We start from the raw sequence: 20253 nt of genomic DNA, 5'->3' as shown, positions 1-20253 counted from the left end.
TGCGGGGTCTCGCTGCTCTTGGTCTGGCTGCTCCCCTTTGGCCTTCCTGGCATGGTTAGACCTTGTGGAACGAAGTTCCAGCCAGTGTAGCCCGCGGGATCATTGCAACACTCAAGCCCGACCACCACGTCAAGGTGGCAGCTTTAGGTCGGCAGCAGTTTTATGAGTAGTGTATTGCGAATATACATGCATCGCGATATATCAAAGGTCGTAGCAACTGAAACATGAGGAGGCCTGGTGCAGCGCATTCAGTTGCCTGGAAACATCACAAACGAGAGATTCAGCTGGATTCCAGGTAAGTCTCTCGCAAAACCGAAATTACTTGCAAATGAGTGTATTTCGCTGATTAGAACTCGCTTATAATGACTTCAGTGGAAGTTTCAAACGCAAAACCCGCCACTTTCTAACCTGGGGACGGAATTTTAGTGCAAAAAACACATCCCTAATCGTTATGCTCCACTGTTGCAAGTCTACGTGAGAAGATCTCGGGACTGTTACGTTGTCTGATAGGAGAACGGCTAAGTGAACGAAGCTCCTGTGACAAGTGACAGCAGTAGGACGACGATTGCCAGTCGTAATCGAGGGGAACACGGCTGCGTGTACCACTGTGAGGAAACGGGGAACAGGTCGCCGGAGTTCCAGCTAGATTTGGAAATGGACAAGCAGTGGACCACACCATAGAATTCTATCTTCTACTGACGGAAAGTGCACTTCGGCATATAACTTATCCGACGTTTTAAACGGAGTTTTGTTGTCTTAATCTTTTTTGTAAAGCTTCTGGTGACAATAACAGCGAGCTCGACCGGGGCTTTCAAACTGATCGTTGTGGACAGATCACTTCCGCTGTATGAGGTCTGGTTGGGAAACTTGGTGGCGTAAAGCCGTACGAAAACTGAAAGTGAAGGTCGTCTCGCTAACTGAATTACATGTGGGCCCCAGGATATATGCAAAACAGTATGTAAGGGTTCTCAGAAAATATTGTATCGCTATCCTAGCAGTATACAAAAGGGAGATTGTTTGAATAGAAGTACCAATGCTAACGGTGGAATTTCGGAAGTGTTAGTCTATGCAACTTATCGGTTGCCGGCGGTCTCTTCGTTGAGTTCAGATGTCCCCCATAGATTGTTGAGAAAAGTATTGATTGCGTTATTTTAGGATACAACTGGCTTAGGAATTCACCCGGCAGGCGTAGTTCCTAGATTTCAGCGGGCTCCTTTTCTATTAGTGCGGTTTTTCTGCTTGAGCACTGAAGACGTAAAAACATTGAGCTCTGAACTAGCTCAGCAAACTCAAGGAACAGTGAGACTTACTGCAGTTGTTCGAATGGATTCAACTGGGTCGACTCATTCTCGTCGATAGAAGTGTTTTGTGGTGTCGGGTTGCTTTCTGCCGCTAGCTGTAGTCCTGATGATGGGGAACACAGTGGGTTGTCAAGCGGCCATGGTGAAAGCGTACTTCGAATTTTTGACAGCTGCGCAAGATGTACGGTAGTACTATCCACAAATGGCGCATCCACATCATTCTGGATCTGCTGATTTATGAACGTAAGAGAAAAGCAGGTAGATGGGCAACGCCTTCCGGTGTTACGAGGCAGTATTCATGGGTTTGGATAGCACACTGTTTGGGGTGCGAAGTCGTTGGCCAGAAAGTCCATGGTCCGAATTCAACCCTGGCTTACTGATGGCTGAGCCGGTTGCGTGACAACTATGATCCGAAAGGGCGCCACAGCTAAACGGTTGTGTGCCTATTGTATTGGTATTGCGCAAACACGCTTGAGACAGTATCGGTCGTATGGAAGAGATTGTTGAGACTACATTCTAAGGCTGGTCATATCTTGCCAGATATCGTGCGTATAGGCCATTCGGTAGATGACGAGAAAATGTGTAATCACAGTGTGATTGTAGTGGCACTTCAGAGCATAATATGACACGATGGTGGAAGATCGATATAAAATAGTTCCATTCTAACCAAAACATGGATGGATGACGACTGACACTAGGAATCGTCAGTATCAATTCAAGTAAACAGTTTACTGCCGCCATCCATTCGATAAAAAACTCCTTTACAGGAGGCATCTTAATACTAATGCTCTTTGTCATTTACCCAGACGTACAGGTTTATTATTTTCCAGGGACCCAGATAATCACGGCTGATGATAACCATTCTGGTAGTTCATTGGTATCTATCTCACGGATACATATTCAGAGTGTTCAGCATAAAGAAAGACTTTATGATATCCTGATAAAACCGTCTTAATCGATTTGAGTCACACCAATTTTCATTAACCTCAAACGCGCTTAACTGTAATCGCCCTTCCCAGGAGCGGATAATCCCGTCGTTGATGTACTTTGCCATTCCTCGGAATCATTTCTTCCTACGACAGTTCGAAAGATAAGAGTATATTGGTACGCCGTGCAAATCCTCCGTCTGAAACAGAATGACATGCTCACATTCGACTATACCGGACAAAACGGTCCAAGGGTGATAGAGTTTTTGGGTATGAAAGCGAACTCATGTGGATCTCTGTCAACCTTGGGCCGTTTAAAATCGTTCTCTGGGCGGATAATGGTCTCAGTCCTTTCATTCTGGTGATGTTTTGGGCAAACCCGAAGACATTCTATCTTCAGGTTTATATTCTTTGGTACTATGTCTTATTGGCAAACTTGAAGTAATGCACTTCAGAAAGCACTGCTGGAACACCTCAAAATACGAAAAAAATATGGGACCTAAGATACTAGTCCCACAAACTGGTTCTTTAGCTCAGATCGGTTACCTCGAACTGCACGTTGAAGATTCGTTGTACTAGTGCCAAACTCCCTGAGCCCTGGTATTCGAAATCGCCACCGACAGACAATACTTATGGAACATTTGAACAGATAATTTCACACTTATTTTATTTTTGAAGATGAACCGTTTTATTTACGTCTCAGGATCCATTTTTCCACGCTTGATAATCGGCAGTGCTGTTTGCAGCCTAGGGGATTAACTAGTTTCTTGGGAGCTTGATATGAGTGGTGTCTAAAGTGTGACTCGGCTTTGACTTGACTTTGTGCCTCTGACACTTACGCAGCCAAGCATAGTCAGCCGGGCAGCAGGGGTAATGTGAGGAAGTGTCGACCGGGATCACCGTTGGGCCCATATAAGCTAAATCCCTTAAAACTGGATTCATAGGATCACAGCGATTCTGGGAAAGCATTAACGTGACTCAGAAACATAAACCTGATTCTAACAAACTCAGCAGTAGCCACATGTTGAGTAAAAGCTCCCGGTGGATTAACAAACTAATCCGCATTCGCAGTATGTAGAATATGCCGGAAGTTTAAACTAACCTGCTCCTTCAGCAAATCCAACGATTCCGTGTGTTGGATGTCCGGACAGTCATGATCTGATTCTAATCTAGGTAGAAGTGGTTTCACTCCAAGCAAAATCTGGCCACGTTCAGTACCTGTTTCGTCCATCACGTGGTACCATCCATATACCGCGTCCAACCGGCTACTGCTTCCAGGTTCATGGTACAGTCCTCTCGGAGTGGTCGTCGGAATAATGCCAGACAAACAGGTAAGGTCCACCGAAGCAATGCCAATCAGTTCTGGCGTGTTAGATGGCGCTGTTGTCCAATCATTTGCAGTGGAGACTGTGTTCGTGCCATCACAGTTCTCTTTTTGAAACCAAACATGAAACACTAGCTTCTGCGATGGGAAAGCGTCGTTCAGAAACAAAGGGACAGATAAGGATAGATAACATAAACAATCAATGTGATTTTGCCTTCCTTGTCAAATCTCATTACAACTGAGTACTTAAAATGCAAGCCAGTCAACTCTGGATCCGACCCAGCTGCCAAACTGGTCATTCACAGTTGCGATGACGCTTAAACAGACAGAAGAACCTGTTTTTTTAATATCAGCCGAAACATCCAATCTCATCGTGGGAAATGAGTTACCAAGGCGCAATTTGCAGTTGGCTGAAACAAACATAAATAAAAAAATACCCAAATTTATGGGGTGACAAGCCATAAACAATCACCACTCGAGTAAATCAGAGACTCTGAATGCACAGAATCGCGTGCAAACCTTAGTGAATAGTGTCTCGCGCATGAGCAGACATACAGACGCGTAGGGCAAAATGGTTTGAAATGCAGTCTGTTTCGAGCATGTGCCTGCGAACACACGATGCCGATCGGTAATTCCTTCGCCAAGTCTTGTCTAAGACACTTAGATAAATAGCATGTATCATTTCGTTCACTCCGTTATTGTCATCACAGCTGGAGGTGAATTGATACACAGCGTTTATGGCAGAAAAGTCCCCGCTGATTCTCCAAACGACGTTCTTCAAGTGAAAAACGTACGCACAGTCTCATGACCACATATGTATCAGTTAAGACGTATCACAAGTCTTGGAGCACGAAAGTGGTAATCCGTTTGAAAAGCATCGTTGATAAAGACCGCTTGCTTTGTTCTCTACGCTAGGCAATTCGGTCTCAAACGCTTCATCATCACCTAAGGTGACATCACCAGTGCACTGTAAGCAAAAATATCTGGTTTTCGCAAATACACGAGTTGATATAGGGTGTACTGACCCAGTTGGATCTTGACCGGTCACTGGCTATTTCGTTGGGAGTTCCCACTGGCTTATTTGCGTATTTACCTTCAGCTTATTGGACGTTCGGCTTGATCTCCCCGGTCCTTCCGCTGTGACAAAAATGAACAGTGATCAGTCAAGGTCGATCTGGATGAGTAGACCCTCTATGGATCCGTGCAAGCGCAACAACGATGCAATTCTAACTTCAACGTTTCCACTCGCAACACACTCGATTGATGATGAAACCCTTACAAACTAATCGCCCCGCTCAGCGAACAAGTCGGGGGTCGTCAGTACAACCTGAGCTACCAATATTCGCTTCAATTGCTAGCGCTGATAATATTCGTTTCCTCTGGGCTATGACAACCGTTAACCTTCCAAGCCTTGACGGACCACATGCTCCGTGAATCCCCCCAGATAGCCACTTAATATTACAGTGTTCGTGAGAAATTCTCCCATTTGATTTACACGGTCTTCAGTACAATTTCTTCGTGGCTCGTCAGTAGCATTCCCTACCCCCTCCCTACACCCGACAACTGCATGTTTATGCAACATCTGGGTTTGCGTTACTAACGGCCCTTTAATTTTGATAATCATCAATACCTGAAAAATGGAACAATATTGTTTTTTTACACTTTGTCTCAGCTTTATGTGTAGATGTACCAAACCTGTTCGGTTAAATAGTTGGATGAAATGTTTTAGGATCATTAATAGACAAAACATTGTTCAACAAACGCTTACAAAGAGTAGCTTGAGCAATACTGAATAGTTGCCCAAAAAGACACAAACGTCTGACAGTTGCTCTGTTTTCGCCATTACCATTCACTGAGTCGAGGAGTGATTTTTGCATTGATAAATAAGTACGATGAAATACGCATCAACAGCTCTCCAATCCAAGTACAGCAAATTTCTTGAAATAAGTGAGTCGGGCTCGGGCACCTTCGGTAAATAATAGTACCCGAGATACATTAAGGATGAAGTGGGTAGAAAGTGACGGAGGCGAGTAACCAAAGTCTATCCACACTAATCAGTTACTCGCTAACTGAATAATAATCAAATGACTTAAGCATTAGTCCCTCGCTCATGGCATTCTAGATTGTCTCTTAACATAAGGCTAACGCCGGGATGTGAATTTGAACAGAAATATCTACGACGAATTCCTCGGGAACCAAATGTAGACAACACATAAGGGGTTAATATACTAGGCGAGCAGCTACTAGCCTACATCTGGTAACCAGTTAGTAACCAGGGTCTTGGGTACGAGTCTTCGAGGACAATTTTACCTTGTCTGACAACGTCCGTCTTGTTTCTGAAACAGAATAAAAAAGCTCTTTGAATGTATGTTTGTTTCGCTCACATTAAACTCTGGTCTGTTTAAACTATCTGTTAAGCAAATCCCGTATTTTCTGTCTCACACTTTGCGTTTGAAAAAATTTGCGGACCTAACGCCTTAGGATGCAGTAAAGTGCATACGTGACACTGCTACCACTCACTCGCCGTGTTTGGACCTTTAGCAGCCACGTTGGCAACACCACGAACCTTCGGTAATCCCACGATACACAGGAGTCGAAGGGCACTTTAGCAGTAGCAGCTATTAGTCGAGAGGGAGAGCATGTCTGACTGTGACACAAACGATTCCAAAGTCCATTGTGAGAAGTGAAGTTTCCCGGTTGATCCCCATCCACCGGAAATGTGACAAACACGACACCATTCTTGGGAACATGTTCAACATCCGGAGATTGTTTGCCTGTTCTTTCCATACTGTTTGTTTGAATAACGGGTTGGAAAATAAACAAAACAAAATGAAGAAGATTGATTTCCAGAGAGAAACATGCACCAAACCATAAAAGGTCTTCAAAATAAATTCGAGTTGACCATCTCTTCTGAACTGGTTGGCTTGTGACCGCCGTTGAGTTTCCGACAAAAGTGAATCATTCCTACATGTACTGTAAAAGCATGACCTCCTTATACGCCAAATGTCATTTTGGAATATCGGGTGATTACTACCCTCTGGCCCTACGTTTCACAAAATGGATACCTGATGGACTGAAAGCTACGTGGAGACGCTGTTCTCGTTGACAGAGGGAAATAGTAAACGGGTCTCAGGGAACCAGCTGATTTGAAAGCGGTGTAGATCATGACAGCAATCCAATAACAATGCTAATGTCCCTTCATACAGAATAGTCACAGAAGAGTTCATCATAACATAAGACCTGGAACATGATTGACGTCATGAAGACACTTGAACGAAGGAGACAGTGCGTCTACAACAGGCCTTATGTCAACCGGACGGAAATAGCAATTGGATGGAACAATATTCCGGGTCTAACGCAATTGATTGAAAACAATACCACAAAATTACAACCCGAATCACTCGAAACATGAAAAATGTCAACTCACAGAGCCTTCGGTCTTAAATGAAACGCTCGTTCCACAGTCACTTCAGCCGGAAACGTGGTCTCGGTGTAGGAGTCATCAGGTTTATTTGTACCTTCAACATCGGATTGCAATAAATTGGGTAAAATTCTCCGTTTCATGAATTTGCCGAGATTCCAGCCCAACGCGCCAACACTACTAAATAATGATGCGGGTTGGCGTGTTGGTATCTTACGGGGAAATAAATACAAGCAAAAAATTGGTTATGCTTCACAAGGCAACGGAACAAAAGTTCTGCAATGTTGTGGTTACTGATGAGAATGACTAAGACATAGAGCAACGATATCGTAAGCAAGAAATTGACTTTACAATTTGTTCGCGAAACTGCCTCAGATAAATATTCCTAGCTCGTTTGTTAGAAAAGGTTTTTCACGATAGTTGTGTGGGAGGACATTTAGTCCAAAAATACTCAAACACGAACCAAGCATCTCTTCTCTAATAAACTCACAAAGCAACTGTCTTGGGGATTGGGAAAGTGTGGAATCACTGGCGTTATGCCGGGCAAAGGAATAGTAACCACCTACGATAATCGCCAAGAGATGGATATAGGGAACTCAATTACCATTTTGAACATGATGATGATCGACTTGAAACAAGTTCTCGTCATGTAGGTTGCTTGATTTATTTGTTAGGAGCCTTCTTTGACCTTGTCGCGTCAGACAATTATGGGCCTTCGAAGGTTATGTTTCTCAACCGATCTTTCAAAACCCAGCTAACTGTAGGCCTGCGACGTTCGCTAACAGATGTTGGTACAATGTGTCGGCGCTGAGCCCTCAAAAACACAGACCGGACCTTTACGTGAGAACACTGAAGAGCTTATTTGAAGACAGTTTGTGCCTTGGCAATGCCAGAACACGTGTGATACTCTACACAAAGATCGCGTGGCACAGCAGCATGCCGGTGTCCAATTTTTGTGTCAGAGCCGGTATAGGCTTCTTGTGCAAAACGGTCCAAACTCATTTTCCGGCAAGCAGTAGGGAGCTCCGCGTCCAACATAGGTTTCGATTAGATAAGCTCCTGAATAACTACCAGTGATGAAGCGAATTCCATCTAGCTGGAAATTTCCTTGCTTGGCAAAGCAATTTGAACAACCACTTTGATATATGAGACATTTCATAACCATCCAATTCATTGCGTACAAATTTCCGAGGATTCACTAAAATTTACTGGGAATATGACTGGAAAACCTGAGGTGACTGCAGTTGGTTATGTTGAGGGATTGGATCGGGAAGGAAATACTGGAAGGCACCATCATGATTACTCCATGGCTGTAGTCAGGAACAAAATTACCTGCCATATCTTGCAGTTCAAATTACGGATACACATGGAGAACGAATAACCGTACTTAGAACAATGCTGCTGGATTTACATCGATCAACACCTCATCTTGGACAAATTACACCATCTCAGCTTTGCCCACACTGAAACCAAGTGGAACAGATGAAGATACGCACTGCAACATGTACCTAGATTGACATTATCAGGAAGGTCAGACCCCTGAAAGCAACCACTGAGACTCAGCTCCGCCAGACGTTGACCAGACGGACAACGCCCCCTCAATTTGTTGTGCTTCTCAGTCTTGTATCAAGCACAGGCGGCGCGAGTCAGCGTCGATCAAGGTCAGGCAACAACCCCGCAATGTGCAGCGCGTCGCAGCCTCGTACCAAAGCCAGACCGCGCGTGACAGCATTGGACAAAGTTAGACAGTGTCCATCCAATAAGTAGCTTGAAACCGCTGTACTTTCGCACCCGCACGTGTTCACGCTCACACACTCGCTTGTTCGGAATATAGCTATTGTGTTCCCTTCTGAGTCTTTTTGCTGGCATTAGACAATGGGACGGGTCAGCAGCAGATACCTCAGATTGGCGAATCAGCAGATATGAAATGAGACATAAAATGGGATTTCCGCAACAATATAACCATGGCAACAAACCTAGATAGCCGCAAAATTGCCATAGGGTTTAAGCTGCGAGATGTGAACACTTCAAGTTACTTTCATCAGTCGCAGGCGCGAAACATGCAATCCAAGTTGCGTGCACAAAAGCTATGGATTCAAGAGGCCCGACTAACTCTGGACTAAACAGAAACCACCCCTAGCGCAGAGTGACGTATCATTTGACGTCTTCAGCTCATCATTATGCTCGTTCACTAAAACTCCGAATGTTTTACGCCTGCAGCTGATGAAAGGAATTTAAAATGCCAACATCTCATAACTATTTCCTTTGGTACTTCTGATGGAAGGGATCAAAGAGATCTAGTTTCTAAACTTACATTGGCACGCAACTGGGTCCGAGAACAATGCATCTCCAGCCGAACGGCAACCCAACTTTCATGAAGATCTTCCGAATCAGCACGGTAAAGTGGGAATACGGGGAGTGGTTGTTCGTTTATCTGACCACTGCAAAACCAGGCTAAACCAGATGGGTCGCCCGAAATCGCTGGTGGATTGCAACCATCCGGATCTGGTTCGGCTGACGATGCTGGTACAGAATGATGGAGTAATTTGGACAGCATAATATAGGCGGAGCCCACGTGGCGAGGACTGGGTGGGCTGAAAAACAAGAATTCATAATCCGCTTTAAGTGAAAGTGATCAGGTTTCATCTGAATGTCGGGAGCCTACAGTCGTGCAGTAGTTACACATAGGGTGAGGTACAAACAACATTACTGATACTTGCTTGAATCTACATATTTTGCAAGGCAGTTCCGAACATTTTAATTGGCCGAGTTTTCGGGACATCAACTCAAAATTGTTACAGAATAAGCAGTAAAACGACGGACTGAACTCACTCAAAAGGTTTTGCAACGAACGAATCTTGCCTATTGGACGCGATTCTCAGCTGCTCCATTCTCATTGATTCACCGTCCCCATCGGAACTGGTCCAGATCACCCAAACTTGGAGTTCCAAATCTGTTTCCATTAGATAGTCATACAAGTCTTCACTGATTGGAAAATTGCAATCTTTCGTTTCATTGAGCTGAAAAACAAACACTTCGGTAGCTGACGTTTGTACCACAGCTCAACTTATTTGAGGGTGAATGTGAAGTGGAAGAAACGGCCTCCGGCTTGGTTGACGCTGGATACCTATTAAACTAGTTTGTCTCCGCAAAAGTGACCATTCTGGAATTCCCACAGCAGTTGTACAGGGAACAAATAGTGATCTAACAGTAGAAGCAGCAGTACGATTTTACTTTCGAAAAATGAGTTGAATTCTATGAAGTGTAGTACCTACACCTACTGGATGAACCGAGTAGTGTCGGTTGTCTTTCGCTTTTATCTTCTAATAGGGATATGCGGGGAATCACATAGTATTTGTGGTATACCTTGATAACACTTCAAGAGTATAACATGGCGGACGATGACTTAATGGAACGTGACTCATTTCGCAGACTTTCGTGAGTCCGTATCTCTTGATGCTGGAGGAACGAATCACAATGGCGAATCACGTGGGTGAATTCGGATTGGGAAAACTATTAAGAAAGAAAGGATACACGTCAATAAGCTTCAAACAATTCATCTCTTTCCAAAAGACTTCACGTTGTGAGCATGCAGACTACGAAAAAGTTAGATTCTTCTTTTGAAATGCTATGGTCTGGCGGAATGTGGAGTCTAGGATGAAATTTCCGGAGATACTTTTAGTGAAAAGTGAAGACAGCAGAATATCATGTTGACACTTGCACTGGAATTTGTAATGAACAAAACAAGACAGGTTCCACTCAAGAAACGGAATACGGACAACAATCTAGCAAGGGTTGTTGGGCATAATGTTTTTAAAGACCACCAGAACCAGTGAGCGAAAACGTTTGGGACCGGATGGTCAATTTGAACGTGTGTTCTGTGAATCCCATGAATCGCGAAGCATAGGACAGAGTCTATTCGCCTTCTCGGCCCTCAACAAGGGCGATCTTTCAGTTATCCATGCGCTCATCGTTGAAATCCCTTATGTGAAATTAGGACACCCTGATGAACTGGACAAGGGATGATCAGCACAGTCCCACAAGCTGGAAGAAACTGCTCACAAAAGCACAATGTACTATTGAATAATGGATTTTCCTTCCTTAATATTTATTCGTTGCCCGTTACGACTCACGAATTTGTGAATTCGGTTACATCTAGACAACAGTTACCCTGTGTGAACTCTAATGATGCGTAAAACTGGACCAATCTACATCGACCTGATTTTTTAGGGCTGTGCTTACGTACCGAAAGGTCTCCACAGCTGAAAACAGGCTGTGGGGTTGTCGACCGGTTATCAGCTGGCCGAATAACGGTATCTGCTTTTGCGTCTGCGTTTAAGGGCGTTTATCGCATAGAGCTACCGTGCGAGTTTTTGTACCGAGACTTGCTTTAACTTGATCTTAACGAGCAGAAACAGGCCTGATTGCTTTTCAAGGCACAAGTTTTAGAAGCTTGTTTTCTCGAATGTCTGCAACGCGATAAAGTCACTCAACTACTCCGCGAGATAGGAACAAAGACCGCAAAGAATCATTACCCTTCGCAACCTAGCCAGTCACTGAATAGGCGTGAGACTACAAGAAGCAGAGCCCGAAAAGACGTCTGTCCTCTTAGAAAACTGCATGTGCGAATTAATTTGGTTTCAGCGGGTCTCAGATCATTTCAGATGGTGTGATGATCACGGTACTTAATGCTGTTGGGGCCGACCAGCGAGGGGGTACAGACAACTAGTTGTATGCGCTGTGAAACTCAAAAGTGAGCCCCGATAAGGGACGCTGACAAACACTGATTGCTGACATATTGGGTAAATGTTTTACGGGGATGCGTTGGCTGCAGGTGGATTTACACAAGCTCTCCAACAGCCCAACTGGGAGGCCTCTTAGCTGAAAAGTGGGATGTCGTACATTCCTGTCCTGCCACAGGCGCTTGTCTTTTTGACTGAATTGTGTGCACCGGTTTTGAATAACAGCTCGATTGCCAGAGAAGCCGCAAACCACCGGATATGCAGCGGCTGCCTGTGGACGAACGCTTACAGCACACTAGTGGACAACTTATGACACCATATCGGAAATGTATCAGTTCGGTAGGTACAACATGACATAACTGTTCTCTGACTACTGAGCACTACGATACTTCACGCAACATTCTATGGTGTGTAACCCCACATGTTGTAATCCACAGGTTCTGTGTCAGGAAGTGATTGCGTCAAGCAAAACAGTCTTTCTGTAGGTTATTGAAGAAGTAAAGATGACGTTTCAACAATCATTAGGTCTCAGTTAGCCGATTTGTGACCGTCGTCTAATGTCAGCTTAATCCGTTTGCCTGAAACATGTTAAAGTGTTTTTTCCCTACGAAAAGAATTTCAGTAGAATCAAAATAAAAAATGGAACAGAATAATGCAAGAAGAAAAACCAGAGCGGTCTCCACATTTTAATATTAAGATTTTCTAGTATTTTGAATGAGATGTCCCGATAAAATTTGTATACCAGTTCCCTGACTAGATCGAAGAAGGACTTAGTACCAAATTAGGGTTGATTAGAGGATGACCGAGCTCTTGAATGACAGCCACTTTCGGATCTCTTAGGACGTCTTAGATTGGCATCAAATAACCCCTAGAGATCTACCGGTACACTTAAATTCCTGTAGTACTTAAGAAAACGACATGTTCTTTTAAAAGATGTCAAGCCGTCTTAATGTACAAAGGTGTCAACGCATCTTGAAGTCTTCTCTACTTACTTGAAGTACGACAGAAGCCCGTTCTTGGTAGCTGACGGGGAGCGGGACTAGCCGAGACGTTTGAATGCCGTTTCTGTAGAAACTAAACCTAATGAAGGCAAATGGTCTGTGACGCTCTGGTGTTGAAAACCAGGATCTAATTTGTTCCGCGTCCCATTGAGATGAGTCTTGGAGCAACAGAAATTCTGATGGCAAGCGAATAGCGTCCAAATTCAGAATGAACTGCTTGTAGTGGCATCCACGCTCATCTAGACAAGAAGGTATACATGGAAAATGTAAGATAGAACGAAAAGAAAAATCAGTTTTATAGACGATGTGGTTGAAACCTTGTGACGCAGCAATAGCGGGATAACTTCAGGTTTCCCGCGCCGAAGTGCAGGTCTAATTTTCACTCGGAGGTGGGAGAAACAAACCCGAACGTTAGAACGCCAGAAGCAAAACGTAAGTAGACCCGCCCAATTAGGTCCTTGTGTTCCCTTTGAACTACTTAGTTATATATGAACTTATTCAATAAACCACCAAAAGACTTACAGGAAACAAAAACCATACCTGAATAAGAAGTGCAACTACATAGGATGGTCAAGTTTCGCCTTATATCAGCTTAATGAGTTTATCCAAGATTGTCGATCGTACACATCAATAAAGTTTATGACCTTTTGTTACACTATACCAACTGAAGGGACCGTACGATCCAAAACGAGAAAGAGAAATGCCGGTCCACGATCGATTTAGATTGTGGAACATTCTTGTGAGCAGTTGTTAGAAAGAGAATCCTGTACGTCCATATGGGTTTCTGTTGTGCTATCGAGGATAAGCGAGACTAACTCCTATAGAGGTCCAAATTAACAACGCTACCGATCGGGTAGCCGTGATTCTGAAAAGGTTTACAGATTCACCTCCAAAAAGGAGTTCGGGGGCTGGTTGCTGCTGGAAAGTTCCGAAATGGAAGAAAATAAAGTGACTGACTTAAATCCACAAGGATAAATCCAAAACTGAAAAGTTGAGTTATTCTCATCATCCATTTTACAGCACCTTACTCCTGAAGAGTGAATCCTGAACCACACGTCAGACAACTAATGGAATAAAAAATTGAATACTAAAAAAGCCATCAACCACCAGTAACTTTCAAAGTGAACGGGCTGCTGACTAGCCCCCATGTAAACATAGCAGCACAACAGGGAGATCACAAATGTACCTGTGTGTTAGGGGGAAAGCATTATGACGTTCTGGAACTGGTGATACGGTCAGTAAAGTCAGTACCATCAAATGTCATCGTTCCCTTGAATAGTGTCGGAGAATCGTATTAACAACCTCAGTAATATCATGCCAAATTCAATTTCCTCGGACATTTGTATCTTTTCGGATTTAAATCTCAGTCTTTCCTAAACTCCCAAAGATCCTGAAAACGGGTCTTCTGTTGGTTTTTCCCGAATTAGACTAGCAATCACTGATCCATTGACGTGCAACAGCGTGACGTTCTTTACAAAAGGTTTCCACTTTTCACTCGACTTTTTACTAGTGCTCATTTCTTACTTTAAGATGGTTAAAAACCAGTGTTCGCTGCCGAGATGTTGCTGTCGACAACGATGCTAATGAAGAAGAGGAGAAGGATGAAGAGACAACCAATTCTAGCACATGCCAGAATGAGTCAGCGAAACAAATAATCTCAACGTTTTGAGTAAGGATGAACGGAGAGGGTATGAAACCATCACTAATATACAAGTCATGCTCGAGTGCTACAGCGTCGACCATCTCGGATATCCTCTCTCCAGTGCCAACAAAATAGCAAACTGACATTTGCTATGTGTTATAGCTGATGGCCATGCTATAGGTGTAACACAATACACATAAAATTGCTGAAAATTTTTTCATATATGTGATATTTGTATGATATTTGAAACATAGGAATGACTGTGCTATTCATAGTTCCGTGGCTATTCACGGTGGATTGTGCGGCCCCATCCAATGATCTAACTATTGAAATGTCAATCTAGCGTATTCTGCTAAGCCGCAGCGCGTAAATTGACCGTTTTAATGTGTAGATTCAAGTAGACGTTTACTCGTCAGCTGAATCTGCTTTGCCGCCAAAAAAGGCCGTTAATTCAAACTTGTCAAATTCTATCATACCCGGTTCCTTCAATGGAAGAATGCATACCCCAGCCACCGCAATTTACCTGCCACAGTGGATCCAAGTTTTCCTCAGCCTCCAGGCATCATCATCGACAGGGAGGGACTTAGTGCTAGGTTAAGACAATCGTTCCGAGGTGTTTACACCTCCAGACATACACTCAGACAATCTGGAGAGAAACTGACAACAAGAACGCCACTGACATCAGTTGGCAGCCATATCTTGTAGTGTCTCCAACCAGGCACAGTGAGGATCACGCGGTCCCCATCCTGGAAGGCGAGTAGCTCCGACAGCACCCAAGCGTTTCGTGATCTCCTTCATACTCCTCTGCCAAGTCAAGGGTTGGCCACCTCTCTGTTTACGCCACTCTGAGTTGGGCATGGAAAACAGCACTCTCTTCGGCAAACGATGGTTCGGCATACGTAACGCCTGTCCCAACCAACGCAGCTTCTGGTGCTGGACACATTCTTCAATGGAAGTACGCGTTACACAACCGAAAACACGCTTTCTAACTTCCTCGTTACGGATTCGCCGACACCAAAACACACGAGCTATGGTTCTGAGACAACGATTGTCGAACATCTGAAGACGTCTCAGTTCCGCTGCTCGAATAAGCCTCCAGGCGTCCAATGTCGAACACAAATGCGATAAATCAGCTGAAAACATGTAGATTAGTTAAAAAGTATTGATCCTTACCGGTGCCATTTTGCCAACGGTCACGTAGTTTCAACTGATGCTTGAGGTTCATGCACAACTCTCGGTTAGGTGAAAACGACTGACTCCAATCTTGAAAACAGCGGTTTTGTTCGGTATCAGCCTTTCCCAATTGACTAAGGTAATCGAGCAACTGAAGCTTTGTTTCTGTGCCACCAGGAAGTTCAGCGCTAACCTCGACTCCACCGACAAAATAACCTCCTCCAAATGAGGGATTTCGATCGCCTGGATTCGATGCGAAGCTGCATTGAGGATACCATTGTGCAGGTATTTTGGCACTCCTCGTCAGAATCAGTCCTGCTAGAGGTATGCGCGTACTGCTGACAAGTTTGTGTCCTGGTCCGGGCCATACTGAACGGTACTTGTCACCAAAGTCTGACAAATCTGGAAGAGTCATTAACATAAAACTGTAGCAAAGGCTCTCACTATGAGAGCAAGAATAAATAACGTTTTCTTATGTACATATTAGGCTATTAGACGTTTTCGTAATTGCTTCTTACCTCCGGAAAGTATGTCAACCAAACAAATTACAAGAGCAGAACTACTTCAAGTCAACTACTTGGAGCAATCCACTCTTCTCGGGCTGTCTGACACACGACTGTGGAGAAACTCAAAACCACCTTGTACCAGAGACCACTTGGAACTGTTCTTCAACTGATCTTACGGCATTATTTGGCAGTATTACCTACCGAAATTTCAGCCAAGGAGTGGCTTCATGCACAGAGCCTGACCGAACAGAAGCATAGTTTATAATAGCAGATATCCAGCTTGTCATTCAGCTGAAGTCGGCCTCATTAGAGAGTGTACAGGGAAGGCTTTTATTTCATACAAATCAGGGACGTGTGATGCTATTCAAAGCGTTTTAAGCACGGCTAAGAAGTAAGCAGCAGAAAAGAGAAACTCTGCACCGTTCCCTGGAGGATCGTCCCACGGCAAACGAAGCCCTAAATTGTGTTCGCAAAATCAAACGCAACGGTTGTACTCAAGCCTACATACGGCAGACAGGAATGGTGGGCACAGGAAAAGAGTAAACCGCCGAGACACAGCTCAATAACAAGAGCTAGTCAAGGATGCAGCAGAAATGGCAGTACGTGCACGGGATACAAAAGAGATTTTAGAAAAAGTTGAATTATCAAGGCACGGACATCTTATCTTGGAGCGACCGAAGGCCAGTGCGGCGGAAATTACAAAATCTCTCACTGTGGAATAGAACCGAAGAGCGTGTAGAGAGAGGTTTTGTATCATGCCACCTGATACGTGGCGTTGCGCGGTTGGTGTTGATGGGGAGTTATCAACTCTAGTGGTTCGCAGCTAAAGTATATAGCCCAAGCAGACCCACATTCACTTTATTTCTACGTCTCCCTAACAAATGTTTCATGTCTAACGACACCCAAGAGGAAGCGACAGTTCACGTGTTGAAAAGTTTATTGAAGTTGATAACCAATCATGCTCCAACTCATCAGTAGTGAGGTACAGGTCCCTCATTATCCAAAAAAAAATTTTGATGAACCTACAACTCCGATTTAGAGTATTAGTCAGAAGGGCTCGTGTTGGCTAATCCACTGTCCACTTTAAAACATAACCAATCTGGTTACGCATTCAACTGAATTAATGAAGATTTTGTGTCAAAAACGAAAATTGACCCATCGATAAATTCAGTGATGGCCTTCTGAAATGATGACTTCTAAATTGGTTGCGAATCACTCCCAATTGATTAATGAACTGTGTCTTGTTCCCCGGTTGCATCGAATAGTGTGTACTAAAAGCTATCATTTTAGAAAAGTGACGAAGAGCGACACATTTCGATCGAAGCAATTAGAATCTTGTTGTGATTCAAATACATAAACACGTTTGATGGCAAATATTGTCTCATAGCATCTACACCATACAACAGAAAAAGCAGTTTCAGTAGACGTCTCTAAATTTACTGTACGATCTGAATGGGTTTCGAGGCGACAAGTGTGTTCGTACCGGAGACTTCGGCTGCGATATCTGTGGCTGAATTGTCGTGAACACCAACGTTAGTTGGTTGTAAGTGTAGTCAGTGGCTTGGTTTTTCTGGGAACGGGTGTCAAAATTCCATGTCCATAAGGAAAACCCCTCAGTTTTGACGTTTCGGTGCACAGATGCTGCAACAATCACGAAAGTCCGTAATGTAAGGCACACCAATCCACCGCGAAGAGGTTGGAATTTTTCGCAAAACCACTACGTTTTGAGCAACTCCCTCAGCCTACTGAAGCAAACTATAAAAAAGTGTGGCATCCAGTCTTTGTTGTTAGGTTTTTCGACGGATACAAACTGGACAAATAGTCTACTGATCGTTCGAGTTGGCAACCTCAAAAAGTTAGAATTCTCTGGTGATCATATGCTAACCTCAGCTGCCTTATAGCTAGTCAGTTGAGTCAAACGAAATCCAAATGTCTTCCTGTCTAGGCCTGGACGCCATGACAGGACAAATGATACTCTGATATACCTGATGAATCAATTCACGTTCTTTTACGCTACATACACATATCACTATTCTGCATTGCAGAGAAACCTAGTAACCACTACTACGTGTAATGATGAGAGAGATAAAAAAAGAGGTGCAACCGAATTTGTTTTGTATGACTAATTCACACCTTTGGAATTCAATAAAGAACTGTAAACTTCACATCTTGTTCCAGTTATAGCTCATCTGCCTCATCGGCAATGGTTCACATTTGATAGCGTTTCGTTAACCTTATCGTTAAAAAAACAAATGCAGTGGATTTATTTTCTCCGTCTTATTTGGGTTCATCGTATGAGCAGTTCTCCTCTTGTTCTGACACGGTCACTATGGTGAGCCCAGACAACAAGAGAAGTAATGAAAACAAAGTCGAATGCAATAAGATTGCCAAAGTGCATTCAAAATTGTCTGGTAGGTTTCAAGTGATCGTGGTGACACATGGTTGAAGGCGGACGGATCGGTCAGCAGACTCAACCAGGGCAGTTACTGGGTCATCATTTAGGGCGTCTGGTGAACTGATTACATCATACAACATATTCGGCCGTTCAGATGTGATCTGTCCGGAGTGTGCTGGGGAAGTGGTGGAAACACACTGCCCTCGTGTGTCGGATGTCCGGAGCTCAAATCCCTACAGGTTCTCAAGCCGAACCTTGGAAATCAATGGACTGAACAAGTGTTTTTCGCCTGATGGCTGGTAGAGCTAGCTCACTCTGTCGAGAACATCCTCTAGTGCATTTTCATTCCAGCACAACTTCAGTTGCGCTCATCAGACCATTAATGCTAGAACAAAACAGGTCACATAGTATTTGACATCAGAACAAGCTATAGCATTTACATATTCGTCTCCCACTACCACACATGGTTCAGACAACAACTCTAATCCACTTTAGTGCATTGATCCAGCTTGTACAAGTGTTCCACGTTTTCCGTGTAGTATATGTCAGTCGATATTTAGAACAAAGCCTATTCTGATCCAGTGAGCATATAGTGCAACCACATGGAACTCATTTGATTGACAGCGACTTACTCCATCCCATACGGTAATCGGATGATGCGACATCAGTCTGTGCAAGACTGGATGTGTCCGATTGCCAGACGTCCACCTGAAGTAGTAAACACCACCGGGATGAAGTCCAGTGGATAAGCTGCTGTTGCTGTGAGCTTGCCCCATTCAGTAGCAATTCAATCAGACTGATTTCATGCATTATCTCTGTTTTCGCTCCAACTACCAATACGCGCCAGGATACTGGGAGTACCATTTCCAAGACAGTGTTTATGTCATCGTCACAAAAGGATCCCCGTATCTGGCGCGACGTCGCTGTAACAAGTACGACACATTTACCCGGTAGGTTGCATGTTCCGGAACTGGATGACGTTGGATAAATAAGCATGCAGTGGAGACGTACGTGTCCACAGAACGCAAAGGGTCCGGCATTCCTGAATGCAGTTCTCAGGCCCGTGAAGCGNAATGCAGTTCCAGGCCCGTGAAGCGATGTAGCTGAACACGTAACTTTACACCGGGTTGAGCGATATTTGGGATAAGACGGAGTGACTTTGTAGGTAGCTGTTCCTTCCGTGCGCAGACTGTAGTGTTTTGTTCGCTGTCAGTCACTAAATCCAACGGCGGATAGTCAATAAGGCGATTGCCATACAACAGAAAGATGCCCAATCGACCATTCGGTTGAGAGGAGTGAATACTGAAAAGTTCTACCCCACAACGGGCTCGGCGCTCTATGTTCATTTCAGTTTCGGGATCGTGGTTCATTAGATATGCTAGAACTTCGCTGGATAGGTTTCCACGTGCTACGAGGCGATCGAGCAGGTTTGGAGAGTAAACACGTAGCCATAATTCCATGGTTAAGCCTGATCGTAAAGAAAGAAAGAGCTGGTGTAAATCTAAGCAATGGCTCAAGGTAAGTCGTTCTGAGGATCATGTGATTTCGGAACTGACGTCATTTAATCGTGTTGTTTCTATAGAGACAAATGAAGCTTGCATTGCGAAATTCGGAACTAATTTAATCTACGATCTACGCCAATACACGAATATCAACAGTCTTTAAGGCAACAGTCACTGGGTAATTTTGGAAAATCCGGTGCGCTTCTGGCACTAGGATACGACAATGGTTTACTGAGAGAAATCTCACGATCAATGAATAATCCAGTATTGTCGGTTTAGAAGACAAGGTAGAAACGAGGAATAAACCGAAGGCGACGTTG

At 44.0% G+C, this 20253-nt stretch overlaps 1 protein-coding gene across 1 annotated transcript in view; it reads right to left on the bottom strand.

Annotated features, from left to right (window-relative positions):
* T265_02629 (hypothetical protein) overlaps positions 1 to 20253 on the bottom strand; it is a gene marked incomplete at both ends in the record, with an annotated part of 40563 nt that overhangs the window by 7752 nt on the left and 12558 nt on the right. Inside the window, 10 exon segments of the mRNA XM_009166927.1 lie at positions 1311 to 1531; positions 3330 to 3689; positions 6072 to 6339; positions 6979 to 7184; positions 9287 to 9566; positions 9805 to 9992; positions 12707 to 12954; positions 15531 to 15932; positions 19064 to 19637; positions 19649 to 19899. Of these exon segments, the coding sequence (XP_009165191.1) occupies positions 1311 to 1531; positions 3330 to 3689; positions 6072 to 6339; positions 6979 to 7184; positions 9287 to 9566; positions 9805 to 9992; positions 12707 to 12954; positions 15531 to 15932; positions 19064 to 19637; positions 19649 to 19899 (2998 nt within the window).

The sequence above is a fragment of the Opisthorchis viverrini genome, assembly GCF_000715545.1.
Source record: "Opisthorchis viverrini unplaced genomic scaffold opera_v5_33, whole genome shotgun sequence".
In the NCBI taxonomy this organism is placed as follows: Eukaryota; Metazoa; Platyhelminthes; class Trematoda; order Opisthorchiida; family Opisthorchiidae; genus Opisthorchis; species Opisthorchis viverrini.
Note: the sequence above shows the minus strand (reverse complement) of the source record. Positions and strands in the feature narration are given on the sequence as shown.